Genomic DNA, 14,288 nt, shown 5'->3' with positions numbered 1-14,288 from the left:
CTGAATATCACTCATGTCAGACTGCATTCATGCTTTACCCTCCACCTTTAGCAGAGACTTTAAGTGAACAGTCATTTGCTCTCGGCTCTGGTCACCGTTTTGCGGGGTGTTTTCACCAACCCAGTGACTGGAAGGTTTAGGCAACACACAACACACAACAGTGTAATAATAAAATGTTGATGGATAGGTAAATGCAACTGTGGTTGTTATTGTTAGTGCAGTAGGCTACAGATTTGATAGGCTACAGATTCTATTATTCATGAATGTATTTTTTATTGATATGCCATTTATTTATTGTTGGTGTGCCATGATTGCTTTTGTTAAATACATTTAGTATTGAGTATTGAGGCAGAATTGTTTGTTGTACTCAACTGTAGAAGAACAACAGTGGTAACAGTTAGATCCATGGATGTTTCCAATGCATGTTAAAATAAAAGTTGTTTAAGTACAGCATTCAGCTTGATCTATTAGTATATGAGGATGGCGCACACCATAAATAGCTGATCTCCAAGCTCACAATGCGTTGTGATGTGTTGTGAGCTTTGAGATTCATTGTCAGCTGTTCTTATCAATGATGGACAAAACCTCCTAACTCCACTCAATGATGGACAAAACCTCCTAACTCCACTTGAGCTGGATTTGGGTAAAGTGGTGATAATATAATGACACATGCAAGTATCTGATAATATGTAAAGTCACAATACCAAGTTTGATGAGGCAGTATTTCTTTGTTTTAAAAATATAAGGTTTTCTTCATTTTCTGAAAAATGTATATTTTGTTTTTCATTTCCTGAACAATTACCATTTTGGAGTTAGCTGGTTCCGGCCGGACAGCAGAGATATGCATGCTATAAGGGTAATAATAATAATAATAATAATAATATTATATGACATTTATAATATAAATCATCATCACCTGTTATGATGATGATGAATATTATTATTATTATTATTATTATTATATAGTGCTTTTGAAGATACCCAAATTCACTACGAAAAAATAACTAAAAACGAAATAACTGTATGCTTTTCTCTTTCAGTTTTTGAAGCAAAATGTTGTAGTCAGCTAAAGATTATCAGAATTCAGGGTATTGAAGCCATAAAAGTCTGAGAACCACTATTATAGAGTTTTTAAAAAAAAAACTTTTTCAAGTAAGCTTGTGTTTTCCTTTTGATGCAATTATTAACATCTGCCTGTTTGAACTTTTTATTCATCAGCTCGATGTCGCAACAAACCGAATCATCCGGTCACCTCTGACTCACCTGTAAATCCCACCTATGAAGAGGTCAGAGGACAATTCTGTGTCTAGTAGTTCATGTGTAAATGTACCATACATCTGCCATGGTTGTGTAACTGTACTGTACATCCCAGTAGTTCATGTGTAAATGTATACTACTACTACTACTACTACTACTGTAACATATCAGCTGCATGTTAGCTTTCTAGCGGGCCTGGCCCTTTAGCTGACAGGTTACCGGAAGACTCACCCCAAAACACACTACCCCCCCAAAAACATTTGCGGACCGCTCTCTCCCAGCGGTTCTGATATTCTTGTATTTGTTTTACTGAGGTTAAGGTTAGGAATAAGGTTAGATGTTTAGGCATAGTTTTACTGAGGTTACGTTTAGGAATAAGGTTAGTTTTAGGCATAGTTTTACTAAGGTTAAGGTTAGGAATAAGGTTAGTTTAGGCATAGTTTTACTGAGGTTACGTTTAGGAATAAGTTTAGGTTTAGGCATAGTTTTACTGAGGTTACGTTTAGGAATAAGGTTGGTTTAGGCATAGTTTTACTGAGGTTACGTTTAGGAATAAGGTTTGTTTAGGCATAGTTTTACTGAGGTTACGTTTAGGAATAAGGTTAGGTTTAGGCGTAGTTTGAGGTTGCGTTTAGGAATAAGGTTAGGTTATTCCTAATTAGTTTACTGAGGTTAAGTTTAGGAATAAGGTTAGGTTTGGGCATAGCTTTACTGAGGTTAAGATTAGGAATACCGGGTGCCGCGACCGTTCCGAGGTCGGCGGATTTGACACGGGGTGAGTGTGTTATGGGGCGAGCGTTCCTATATTCGCTGACAGGATAGTGCAACTGCTTGGTTGGATTTGCATCTTGGTCTACACACTTGAATAAGTTCCCTGTTTAAGTTTCCGGCTCTGACTGGACATCTTGGTGACGTTACACTACAAATACTACATATTTCTCTCTGTCTTTGTGTTTCAGATTCCGAAAACTGTATACATTTACGATACCCTGCAAGACCAGACATCACGTCACGTTGGCGCTGCAGTCTCTGAGTCCAAGTAAAGGAGTGTAAAACCCTACTTACTTTCAAAACTGCCCTAAAAAAACACCTTCAGGAGACTGCAATTCCAAACTGGCCCCTGTCAAAGTCTTAACCTGTAACAAAATGTCTCAAATCATGAACACAGCGTGCGATTTCCGTGTTAATTTGCATGCACATTCCCACTAGGCTGAGGAAGAAATGCCACCCTTTTCACATTGCCGTTATAGCGCCGCCAGGAGGCCACAATAACCTACCGGACCTGTGCTCCGAGGAGCACTTTTTCTAATTGTACATAATTATTTCTTGTTTTTCATACCAGTAACCTGTAAGCTGATTGCATGACGTTCTGCATATCTCTGCTGTCCAGCCAGAAACTGCTAACTCCAAAACGCTCATTGTTCAGGAAACGCAAAAACAAAATATACGTTTTTCAGGAAATGAAGAAAACCTTATATTTTTAAAACAAAGCAATACTGCCTCATCAAAGTTGGTATAGTGACTTTATATATTGTCAGATACTTGCATGTGTCATTATATTATCAACACTTTAACCAAATCGCGGGTAAATCAACACTTTACCCAGCGCAAGTGGAGTTAGCAGTTTCAGACGAGCAGAAATCAAGCTGAAGTGGAGTTAGGTGTCCAAACAACAGTAGCTCCACTCGCTGCTGAGGGAGAGGTTTCAAAAGGGTACAAATTCTCAAAAGCTAACAATGGATCTCCAAGCTCACAATGCATCACAACAACGTGTGAATTAATGCCCTGATGCTTCATGCCACTTATTATATAGGCCTACAATAATAAACAGGACTTTAAATATTACAATAACTTCTGCAAAGAGGTAGTAGAATAGCGCGACAGAAATGCTATGAACGCCTTTCTTCTTGTCACATTGCTCTCCTCATTAAACACTTAATAGATTTTAGAAATATAATTACTTGTTTTCATAACATTAGCGTCAGTGCTAAGTTTGATAAACAGGTACACTGCATAGTTTTAACAGACTACGGGGAGCTTGTTTACGTGGTCCTCCTCCTCGTTCACTGCGCAACGCGCTCTACTCATGCTGTTGAAAAGCAGCGCTGTATAGGAGAGGGGGAAGTTGTTTGTTTTTGACGGACAGTTTGAGGATCCAATGGAGTTGGGAGTTTTCGTCAGAGGCGCTTTTTAATACTTTTCATTGGTTCAAATGTTTTGATATTTTACACAGACCTAAAGGGTGTTCAATAGCCTTGATTTATGAAAAAAAAAAAAAAAAAAAAAATGAAAATGGAGTTAGCTGGTCCTGGCTGGACACCGACGATATAGTCCATGAGCCAGAGCCCCAAAATTGAGCAATGATTATGTAACCGGGTGGAGTATTAATGTGTCATTTATTGTATTCCTACTGGTGTCTATGTGGGTGTGTCATTGATGCCAACTAATTGCTTGTGTCATTGATTGCAGGTGTTTGTGGGTGTGGTGCCAGTGCTCTTTAAAAAACAATGTGTTTTGGCACAGAGAGAGACTGAACATGGAGCAAGCAGAGTGGGACCCAGTGTGACCGGTGAGAGTATGGTTTGATTTTATGGTATGAGGTCAATTTATAAGTGCGGTGCAATGTTTTTATAGTTCAAATGTAGATGTTTAAGTGAGGCAGCATTCTGCAAAGACACGCTGCCCTCTGCTCGCCCCATGGTAAGTGATTTTAGGTATATTACGTGCACGTAATGTTAACTTATTGAAAAGATGTATTTATTTGATCTGGTGTTTTAGACCCACTGATTTATTGGAATGTTTGGTCCTCCCTCTTTTATGCCACTACTTATTGAGATTTCAGTAAACCCTTTTGTAGTGCTATGTGTTTTGTGTGCTGTGTATTAATTTATTTGCTGTTTATCGAGTTAAAAATGGAATGGTAACATATTGAGGAAGACCGGAACTAATCTATTACAGTGGCCTAAATTGTTACATGATTTAAATTTAATGTGAATAAAATGTCATGTTTGCTAACTTGGTGTCTTTCCTGAGCCTCCCTACTCAGTTCTTTAAGCTCTGTTACAAACCTCCTTTTCTAAAGTTAAAACCTTAATTGGTTGTTGGTGAAATTCCAACTGGCGCAGTCAGTAGTTTTTTCTTTTCTTTTTTAGTAACCTCAAAAGTCCATTTGGTTACAATTATCAAAAGAGTGGGCAAAACCATAAGTGTCTTGCTCAGGGACACATTGCCAGGGCCGGGAATTGGACCTGGGCATAGTCTTTTTTTTTTTAAGGATATTGCATATTTTGCTGCTTATACCTGTACGAGTAATGAAAAATTAATATTTTTTGATACAGTTGACGTACTGTAGAAAAACGTTCTCTTTGATCTTTGCGAGGCATAAAGGCTTGCGGTTAAGTTGAAGGTTTCACACTTATCGGAGCTAGACATACAGGCTACTCAGTGACTACATCCTCTCCTCTCGTGCTGTCCTCTACACCACTGCAGACAGGGCTGCCAGCTCCAGTTTGAAACTACCACCAACATGCGCAACTCTCACCATTACAATGAATAGAATATTGATTTCCTGTTCTACCAGGGTGCTGGAACCTCACAATTGTTTATGCATTATGTTTATGTGCTTAACAGTAAAAATAGGAAATTCAAAAATTATAAAAATAATAATAACAACTTATAATGAGCATTATTGAGGACCATACGGTATATGAAAAAAAAAGGTTGGAAATGGGTGAAGTGGTCCTTTAAGTTGTTTAATGTTACTGTACAGGATTTAATGTTAAGGTAGATGATTTGATGTTAAGTAAAGCTAAGTGTGTAATATTGAGGTACAGTTAGATGTTTAAGTGTGATACAGAATTATTTTTCTTTTCTGCACAGTATGGAGCAGCAAGCTTTTTTTTTTGGGTGCAATTCATATATATATCTGCATGTTATGTGTTTGAAGGTATTTATTCATCAGCTCTATGTTTTCATGGCATGGCTCTGCAGGAGATTATATATATATATATATATATATATATATATATATATATATATATATATATATATATATAATCTCCTGCAGAGCCATGCCATGAAAATAGATTTAGTTCAAACTGCAACATATCTCAATACATTCTTGCTTATTCAGATTTCACATGAATTAGAAGTGTCTTGAACTTCCTGTATGAGTGAGCTGTCTGAGGATGCATCACATGAACATGATCAGTTAGACCGACACCATATAGGTGTCAGACAGGAAGTTACACAGCTATTATCTTCTCTCCAGGCAGCGACCCTGGAAGAGATGACATTTTACTACTGCACCCATATACGTGACACCACCTTATTGAATGAAACCTTCCATCTTGTCTCTCGTAAGCATGACAAGCTTTCTGACTTCTGAAAGATTTGAACTTCAAACATAGAGTATGAAGAATCTCAGGGATCATTATTGATTGCAAATCTTCCAAACAGTGCTCTGCAAATAAACGATGATGTTATTGTTCAGTTATACATTTTTCTAATGTTTTTTTCTGTTGGGATGAAACTTGAAGCTGTCAGTGCTATCCAGCTCTCAGAAGGATTTGACCTTTTGGCCACTTGTGTCTCTGGCCGTCATGTCTCTGGCTCTCAACCTCATTCTGATCACAGTACTAGCAGGTCTGTACAACTTTTAGGTTACAGGTCATGATTAGGGTTCACATTTCATATTAAACATTTTAAAGGTGACTTATGGTAAATGATTTACTTCTGTAATCAACAATGAATGTTGAAGTGATATGAGTGAGTTTCACTACTTTAACAATTTTGTTTTTAAAACTCAAACCAACAGTGTTAAAAAAAAAAACAGAATCAACACCAGACTGAAAATAATTCTCCAATATAAATCTGAGAGCTCAGTGTAAATACACCCACAGCTTTGTGGAACATAATATGTCTATAACTTTATACTGTCTGTGACCTCAAACAGAGTTAACAAATTAAGTTAAGGTACAAGGTTTAATGTTAAATTAAGGTACAGGATTTAGGTAGAGGGATTCAAGTTAAGTACAAGATTAACATCTTGTACCTTTAAGTTAAGGTAAAAGATTTACTGTTAAATTGGTTCAGTTTCTTCAACTATTTATTAATGCCACAGTATACATTCTTTTTAGGTTTAGCTTAGTTTTATTTCCCTATTTCATCTATTTATTCTGTGATAGATTAATTCACCCTTTACTTGTTTAACTATAGTAAACTTTTTAACTGAAGTAAACTTGTTTAATTGAAGCAAACTTGTTTAATTGAAGTAAACTGCAGCATATCTCAATAAATTCTTGCTTATTTAGATTTCCCATGAATTACAGTAGAAGCGTCTTGAACTTCCTATATTTGTTAGTGGTTGCATCACATGAACGTGATCAGTTAGACAGGCACGATATAGGTCTCAGATAGGAAGTTACACAGCTATTATCTTCTCTCAGTGCCATCGGTCAATTGGTTTTGAGGTTGATGTCACAATACTTCCTTTTTTTTACTACTTTTTTTTACTTTAATACTTCCAAGAAACTGGCTTGATTGCCGTCAAACTTATTTTAAAGAGGAAGGCTGCTAATTCACTGTCATGCCTCTATTGTGATTTAAAAGCACAGCTGAGAAAGAGCCAGGGTAGGAGAGACAGACAGTGGAAGCTGAGAGGGAGACAGCTAAGGAGAGATAGACTGGAGATCACACCATCCTCTGCTGTGATCTGGTTTCTGTGCTGAACAACATGGAGAGACACAAACAGATGCTTTTGTTTTTCTTTGGTGTTTTTATGAGCTCTGTCCACACTCTGGGATGGACCAATGTCCCTGTGGAAGAGGGACAAGACGCCATCCTGAACTGTTCTCTGGGTCAGAATGTCGTCTGGTACATGCAGCTACTGGAAGGATCCCCTGTTCGCATCCTGAGAACATTCAGTAGAAAAACAGAGGATGTTGAGTATTACAATGACACTTTCAAAGACAGGTACTCTGTGAAGCTTGGGAACCGTCTGTTAATTCACAATGTGACCCTGGAAAAGACAAGATTTTACTACTGCACCGATGTCCTACATGACACCACCTTTCTGAATGAAACCTTCCATCTTGTCTCTGGTAAGCATGCCAAGCTTCCTGACTTTTGAAAGATTTGAACTTCAAACATCTTATTATCTTTAAGTAGTGTTGCATTTCTATAGTTCAATCCAGTAAACTTCATCTCTTATAAATATAGAATGAAGAATCTCAAGGATCATTATTGATTGCAAATCTTCCAAACAGTGCTCTGCATATAAACGTGAAGATGATTGTTATTGTTCAGTTATACATTTTTCGAAGTTTTTTTTTCTGTTGGGATAAAACGTATTTTGAGTTTGCTTTTTCCAGCTAGCAAGCTGTCAGTGCCATCCAGCTCTCAGAAGGATTTGACCTTTTGGCCGCTCGTGTCTCTGGCCGTCGTGTCTCTGGCTCTCAACCTCATTCTGATCACAGTATTAGCAGGTCTGTACAACTTAGGTCATACAGGTCATGAGTAGGGTTCAGATTTCATATTAAACCTTTTAAATGTGACTTATGGTAAATTATGAAGTGATTTGAGTGAGTTTCACTACTTTAACAGTTTAGTTTTTAGAACTCAAACCAACAGTGTTAAAAAATAGATCAACAGACTGAAAATAATTCTCCGATAAATCTAAATCTGAAAATCTGAGAGCTCAGTGTAAATACACCCACAGCTTTGTGGAACATAATATGAAGTTTATACTGTCTGTGACCTCAAACAGAGTTAACAAATTAAGTTAAGATACAAGTTTTAATGTTAAATTAAGGTACAGGATTTAATGCTAAGTTAAGGTGGTTGATTTAATATTAAGTTTAGGTAGAGGGATTCAAGTTAAGTACAAGATTTAAATCTTGTACCTTTAATAAGTTAAGGTAAAAGATTTAATGTTAAATTGGTTCAGTTTCTTCAACTAAATGCCACAGTGGATACGTTCTTTTTAGGTTTAGCTTAGTTTTATTTCCCAATTTCATCTATTTATTCTGTGATAGACTAATTCACCCTTTACTTGTTTAACTGAAGTAACTTGTTTAATTGAAGTAAATTTTTTTAACTGAAGTAAACTTGTGAAACTGAAGTAAACTTGTTTAATTGTGACAAGAGACGTTGTGTCTCTACTTATGTGACTAGTTACCCTGTTGTTTGTTAACATCATAGCTTCAAGCCATTTTACTTTGACTTCACACTTGTAAGTCGTAAATGAGAGCACAGGCTAAATGTCTAAATTGTACTTGTAAATTGTAATTGTAAGTTAACGTACAGGATTTAATGGGTATTATTCTTAATAATTTGGTCATTCATAGCATCATATGCAAGCTATAATAATAATAATAATAATAATAATAATAATAATAATAATAATATATTACATTTATAATATAAATGTCATGTTATGATGATGAATATTATTATTATTATATAGCACTTTTCAAGATACCCAAAGTCACTCTATGAAAAAAAACTAAAAACAAAAACCAAACAACTTTAGCCATGCTTTTCTCTTTCAGTTTTCGAAGCAAAATTTAGTCAGCTATAGTAGTCAGAATTCAGGGTATTGAAGCCATAAAAGTCTGAGAACCACTGTTATAGAGGGTTTTTAAAAAATATTTTCAAGTAAGCTTGTGTTTTCATTTTGATGCAATTATCAACATCTGCCTGTTTGAACTTTTTATTCATCAGCTCGATGTCGCAACAAACCCAATCATCCGGTCACCTCTGACTCACCTGTAAATCCCACCTATGAAGAGGTCAGAGGACAATTCTGTGTCTAGTAGTTCATGTGTAAATGTACCATACATCTGCCATCTGGTTGTGTAACTGTACATCCCAGTAGTTCATGTGTAAATATACAGTGCCATACAAATGCTGTGGTTCTGCAGTGTAGGCCTACTGTACTTCACACAAGCTGTCTTCTGTCTGAACTCCAACTACGAGTTTAGTTAGCCTTCCTCACCAGTTTGTCCATGTAACATATCAGCTGCATGTTAGCTTTCTATCGGGCCTGGCCCTTTAGCTGACAGGTTACCGGAAGACTCGGCCCAAAACGCACTACCCCCAATGTTTTTTTTTGCGGACCGCTCGCTCCCAGCGGTTCTGGTATTCTTGTATTTGTTTTACTGAGGTTACGGTTAGGAATAAGGTTAGTTTAGGCATATTTTTACTGAGGTTACGTTTAGGAATAAGGTTAGGTTTAGGCTTTACTGAGGTTAAGATTAGGAATACCTGGTGCCGGGACCGTTCCGAGGTCGGCGGATTTGACCGGGGCGAGTGTGTTTTAGGGCGAGCGTTCCTATTTTCGCTGACAGGATAGTGCAGCTGCTTGGTTGGGTTTGCATCCTAGTCTACACACTTGTTTAAGTTCCCGGTTTAAGTTCCCAGCTCTGACTGGACCTCTTGGTTACGTTACACTACATATACTACATATTTCTCTCTGTTTTTGTGTTTCAGATTCCAGAAACTGTGTGCAGTTACAGTACACTGCAAGACCAGAAATCACGTCACGTTGGCGCTGCAGTCTCTGAGTCCCAGCTCACCCCTGGTTCTAGTTCTGTTTATGGTCTCTGCCAGGCCGAAGGCGTGGCCGTCTGTCTGTGAACAGCTAATCTCCGGCACCGTTGGCCCGCTTGACGTCAAACTGTGCACACCCACTCCCTAGAGGCCAAGGCCATTTTTCACATCGGCCTTTTATACAGCCATCAGGAGGCTGACTTTTGAAAAAATATATATACTCTCTTACAGATTTTGTCCAAACATCACACACATCGGTACACAGTATCTCTATAGTCATGTGATCAAGACGGACCTGTCCGATTTTTCATATTCCATCCTGATTGGCTAAGGTTGGCATCTAAAGTTTGTAGGAGTGGCTTGTTTTCAACAAAATGCCTCAAATCATGAACAGTGTTGGGTTGCCGTGAAACTTTGTACGCACATCACAGCTCAGAGTTTATATAGTTTAACTCAGGATGGTGTGACTACTTAAATCAGCCATCATGGACTCTAGACATTTCTTCTTTGGCTGCACAAGCACTCACAAGTCTAGCAGTTTTCTCTCAAATTAGAATACAAAGGTAACAAGAATTATTAGACAATCCAAATTAATCGCAGGTCAAAGTCATGGTCATAATTGTAAATTGTGTTAAACAATGCTTGACATTAAGTGGGGCAACACAACTGAAATGAAGTAATATAAGCCTTAGACCTTAAGTCTAAAGGTCCTTTCACACGGCAAGTGGCAACGCGCCTATGTCATTCATTTTCAATGAGAGGCGGGTGATTATTAGGGACGCACAGAGAAGTTGAGGGGGCGGTTAGGCGAGCGGGCGCGGTCCCGTGAAACTTTTGCGCGCGTGCTCGTTTGTGCACGCGCACCTTAAAAGATGTTGTTTCATGTCTTGTTTTTTTTATTTTCAAATTTAATGTATTTCTATGGACCTGAGTCCGCTAATAAAGATTGAATTGAATTGAATATAACACAATCCTTGTTATTTTGTCATTTTTAATTTTCCAGTCAAACCCACAGAGGAAACAACCAGTGGTGAAGCAGCAGCAGTGACGTCTCCTCCTATTGCGGGAGGAAACAGTGTGTCTATGAGAGAGCACTACCACAGCTCACTGCTCTGCATCATTCTGCTATGTCTAACTCTGAACACTATCTGAACCACATGCATTGTGGGAAGAGTTATTTGCTTGTAGATGAAGATTGATGTGTTTATTTACACTAACAACAGTATTCCGCCTTTACCAAGAACTAATACGCTTAGTTCTACTGGATCTCTTCTCCACTAGTCCCTCCCTAACATTTTAGTCTAATTTTTATTTGTTGACGAAATTGTCAATATATTTAGTGTTAGTTTTAGTCATCATAGCATAGTTCTTATTTAGTTAATTTTGTTTTTGTCAGTGAAAAAAGGTAGTCGTCATAGTTTTAGTCTACAAAATGAGCAACGACACAATGTGAAATTAAAGTCATGAAGATGATGGTTTGTTTATGATTGATATATTATAGTTTTTTTGTGATTGTTTTTGCTTTGTTTCACACTTCACATGATCTCCAAGACAGCTGTAAAAACCAGGCTCTGATAAGTGTGTGTTTGTTTAGTACTGGCAGTACAGTCAAAGGTTATGCTAAAAGGATAGCTCAACAAAACGGGCTTGTTTCCATTGTAGGCTACTCAATTCATCAGTAATACATAATACATACTGTACAAGAATATCAAATGTAAAGAATATTTATAGTAACTAAACTAAGTTGTCAAATAAAAAACATACAAAAGTCATACTATATTATGTTGTCAAAACAAATGTCTTCTGTGACAAAGCTCAGAGCCTACAGTATGTGATACACGTCGTAACCACTCGGCTATAGGCACCTCATGGCACAGTATTTTTTGAGGGCCTCACATAATTGCATTTAGCTGTTTGTACCTGTATGAGTAATGACAAATAAACCTTTTTGATACAGTTGACAAACTACATTGTCTCTACATTGGCCTGCAGAGATGGTGGTTGCAGTGAGGCAGGTGTTCTTTGCAAGGCTTGTGATTAGGTTGAGGGTTTGAAGCTGGGGAACTGTCTGTTCATTCACAAAGTGACCCTGGAAGAGATGACATTTCTGAACCCATATACTTGACACCACCTTTTTGAATGCAACCTTCCATCTTGTCTCTCCTAAGTATTACAAGCTTTCTGACTTCTGAAAGATTTGAACTACAAACATATTTATTATGTTTAAGTGTTTGAAGGTATTTATCCATCAGATCTGACTATGTTTCAAAAGACCCAGTGACCCTGACAGTGATCAGTGACTCTTTGTTTTTTTGTGATTTATTTTGCTTTGTTTCACATCTCACATATGATCTCCAAGACAGCTGTTTGTTTGTTTGTTTATTTGTTTGTTTGTTTGTTTGTTTGTTTGTTTGTTTGTTTGTTTGTTTGTTTGTTTGATTGATTGATTAATACATAGAAGAATGTTCTCAAATAAAACAATAAGTGATAGTAACTACTAAGTTGTCAAATAAAATAAATAAATAAGTCATGCTGTATTATGTTGTCAAAAATACAAATAAAATAAGTCATACTATACTATGTTGTAAAAACAAAAGAAGACAGGTAAGCACAATAGTAAGCAACGACAGGGAAGCACCACAGGAAGAACCATAGGAAGCACCATTGAAAAAAAAGAGAAGCACCATAAAAAAATGGTAAGCACCACCATAGTAAGCACCATAGAAAACAGGTAAGCACCACCATAGAAAAGAAAAGTAATAGTAAGCACCATACCAAACAGGTAAGCAACCATAGCAAGCACACTAGATGACAGGTAAGCACCATAGTAAACACCATAGAAGACAGGTAAGCTGCCTTCATTGACAGTCCACAGAGACACAGGAATTAGGGAGAGACTCAGGGAGTGACGTGCAGCCAAGGTCTGCCGGGCTTGGGACTCACTGTCAGTCATCAGAGCCTATGTGATACACATCTTAACCATTCGGCTACTGCCGCCCCATGTCACAGTGTTTTTTGAGGACCTCACATAATTGCATTTCGTTATTTGTACCTGTCTGAGTAATGACCAAAAAAAACTTTTTGATACAGTTGACATAGACAAAACGACATTGTCTATGTTCATTTTGTTTGTACAGAGGCCTGCAGAGATGGTGGTTGCAGTGAGGCAGGTGTTCTTTGCAAGGCATATAGGCTTGTGGTTAGGTTGCAAGTAGCACTTCTATTCTGCGATTTATCATCGGTTCTAGACAGGATCTACAGGCTTCTCAGTGACCACATCCTCGCCTCTCGTGCTGTCCTCTACACCACTGCAGACAGAGCTGCCAGCTCCAGTTTTATATCTATACCACCAACAGGCACGCCTAGGTTTGTGTACACATGGGGGAGCCGAAAGAGGTGAGGTGAAACTATGTTGCCATTTATTGCGTGAGAGCAATAAGCAATCCGGTCTATGAATATTATATGTTTACGAATTGAATACCAAGGACCTCAATGGAAACAAGACCGCAAGGACTTTTTTGGACAGACCTTTTAGACAAAGTGTTTTAACTGTACTTGTGCTGTTTCTACATTTCTGCCTAATAAAATATTCAATCAATCCTATAAGCTCAAATGCATCGCATTTTTCATCGATTTTCCTTGTTAACCAAAACACTGGCAACGTCAGTCTCTCTCTCTCTCTCTCTCTCTCTCTCTCTCTCTCTCTCTCTCTCTCACAAACATTTTAATGAAAGAAAGACATTACGAAATGTATTCATGGGTTCATGTGTTTATTTATATATATATCAAAAAATATATCAAAAACAATGTTTTAATCAAATATTTTAATAGAATACACCTGTTTTAGAGATGAAACTCAGTTAATGAAACCTGAGGCAAAGATGCAATCACAATGACTAGAAATTATCAAAATAAGTATCAAAGCTCAATCACACACACAACATATTTTTGGTGGGATGCTAGCAAGAAATTTAGGGGTGCTTTAAAAGGTGCACGATCTGTATGCTGTGGCCACGAGATATAATACATAATTCAAGTTTTTAGATTGAAATCCTTCATTTGGATACAAGCCGTCCATCGTTCGCATATGTTATTACGTTGTGCGAAAGATGGGCGGCCATATGATGTTCCCATGAGTTAATAACATAAACAACTATAAAATGTGCTCCTCGGAGCACAGGTCTCCGCCAGTACTGTTGCTGATTAATCCTGTCTTACCTATTTATATTGCATATTGTCACGTGTCACTTGACCAATGTTAGCTTGGCTGATGGAAGCTCACTTCAAAAAATATAAATGATTTTTTGAAGTGACACACCTATTTATAGGTTTTTATTTCGTCATGCGTCTCGCTAGCCAATCAAAGCACACCCTTTCAACATATTGTCACGTGTCACGTGAAGCTTGACCAATGTTAGCTTGGCGGACACACGGAAGGACGGAGACGAAAACATACTCTCCACCTCTGGCGGAGACAATAA

The 14,288-nt window shown here is 37.6% G+C and overlaps 1 protein-coding gene across 3 annotated transcripts in view; it reads left to right on the top strand.

The window, feature by feature from the left end:
• The window catches only part of LOC311059268 (uncharacterized protein), a 61,086-nt gene that overhangs the window by 42,807 nt on the left and 3,991 nt on the right, over nucleotides 1-14,288 (top strand). The window contains exons 2-5 of one of the 3 annotated variants that reach the window (XM_084077022.1): nucleotides 6,941-7,358; nucleotides 7,629-7,742; nucleotides 8,980-9,047; nucleotides 9,748-10,783. In XM_084077022.1, the coding sequence (XP_083933148.1) occupies nucleotides 6,992-7,358; nucleotides 7,629-7,742; nucleotides 8,980-9,047; nucleotides 9,748-9,894 (696 nt within the window). In that variant the 5' untranslated portion in view covers nucleotides 6,941-6,991 and the 3' untranslated portion in view covers nucleotides 9,895-10,783. Of the gene's footprint in view, nucleotides 1-6,559; nucleotides 7,359-7,628; nucleotides 7,743-8,979; nucleotides 9,048-9,747; nucleotides 10,784-14,288 lie in introns of those variants that run through there. The other 2 variants (XM_084077023.1, XM_084077024.1) reach the window with 2 other exon arrangements.

This window comes from Gymnoscopelus microlampas, assembly GCF_963454915.1.
Source record: "Gymnoscopelus microlampas genome assembly, chromosome: 13".
In the NCBI taxonomy this organism is placed as follows: domain Eukaryota; kingdom Metazoa; phylum Chordata; class Actinopteri; order Myctophiformes; family Myctophidae; genus Gymnoscopelus; species Gymnoscopelus microlampas.
The sequence above is the reverse complement of the archived record's forward strand: the minus strand, read 5'-3'. Positions and strand labels throughout refer to the sequence as shown.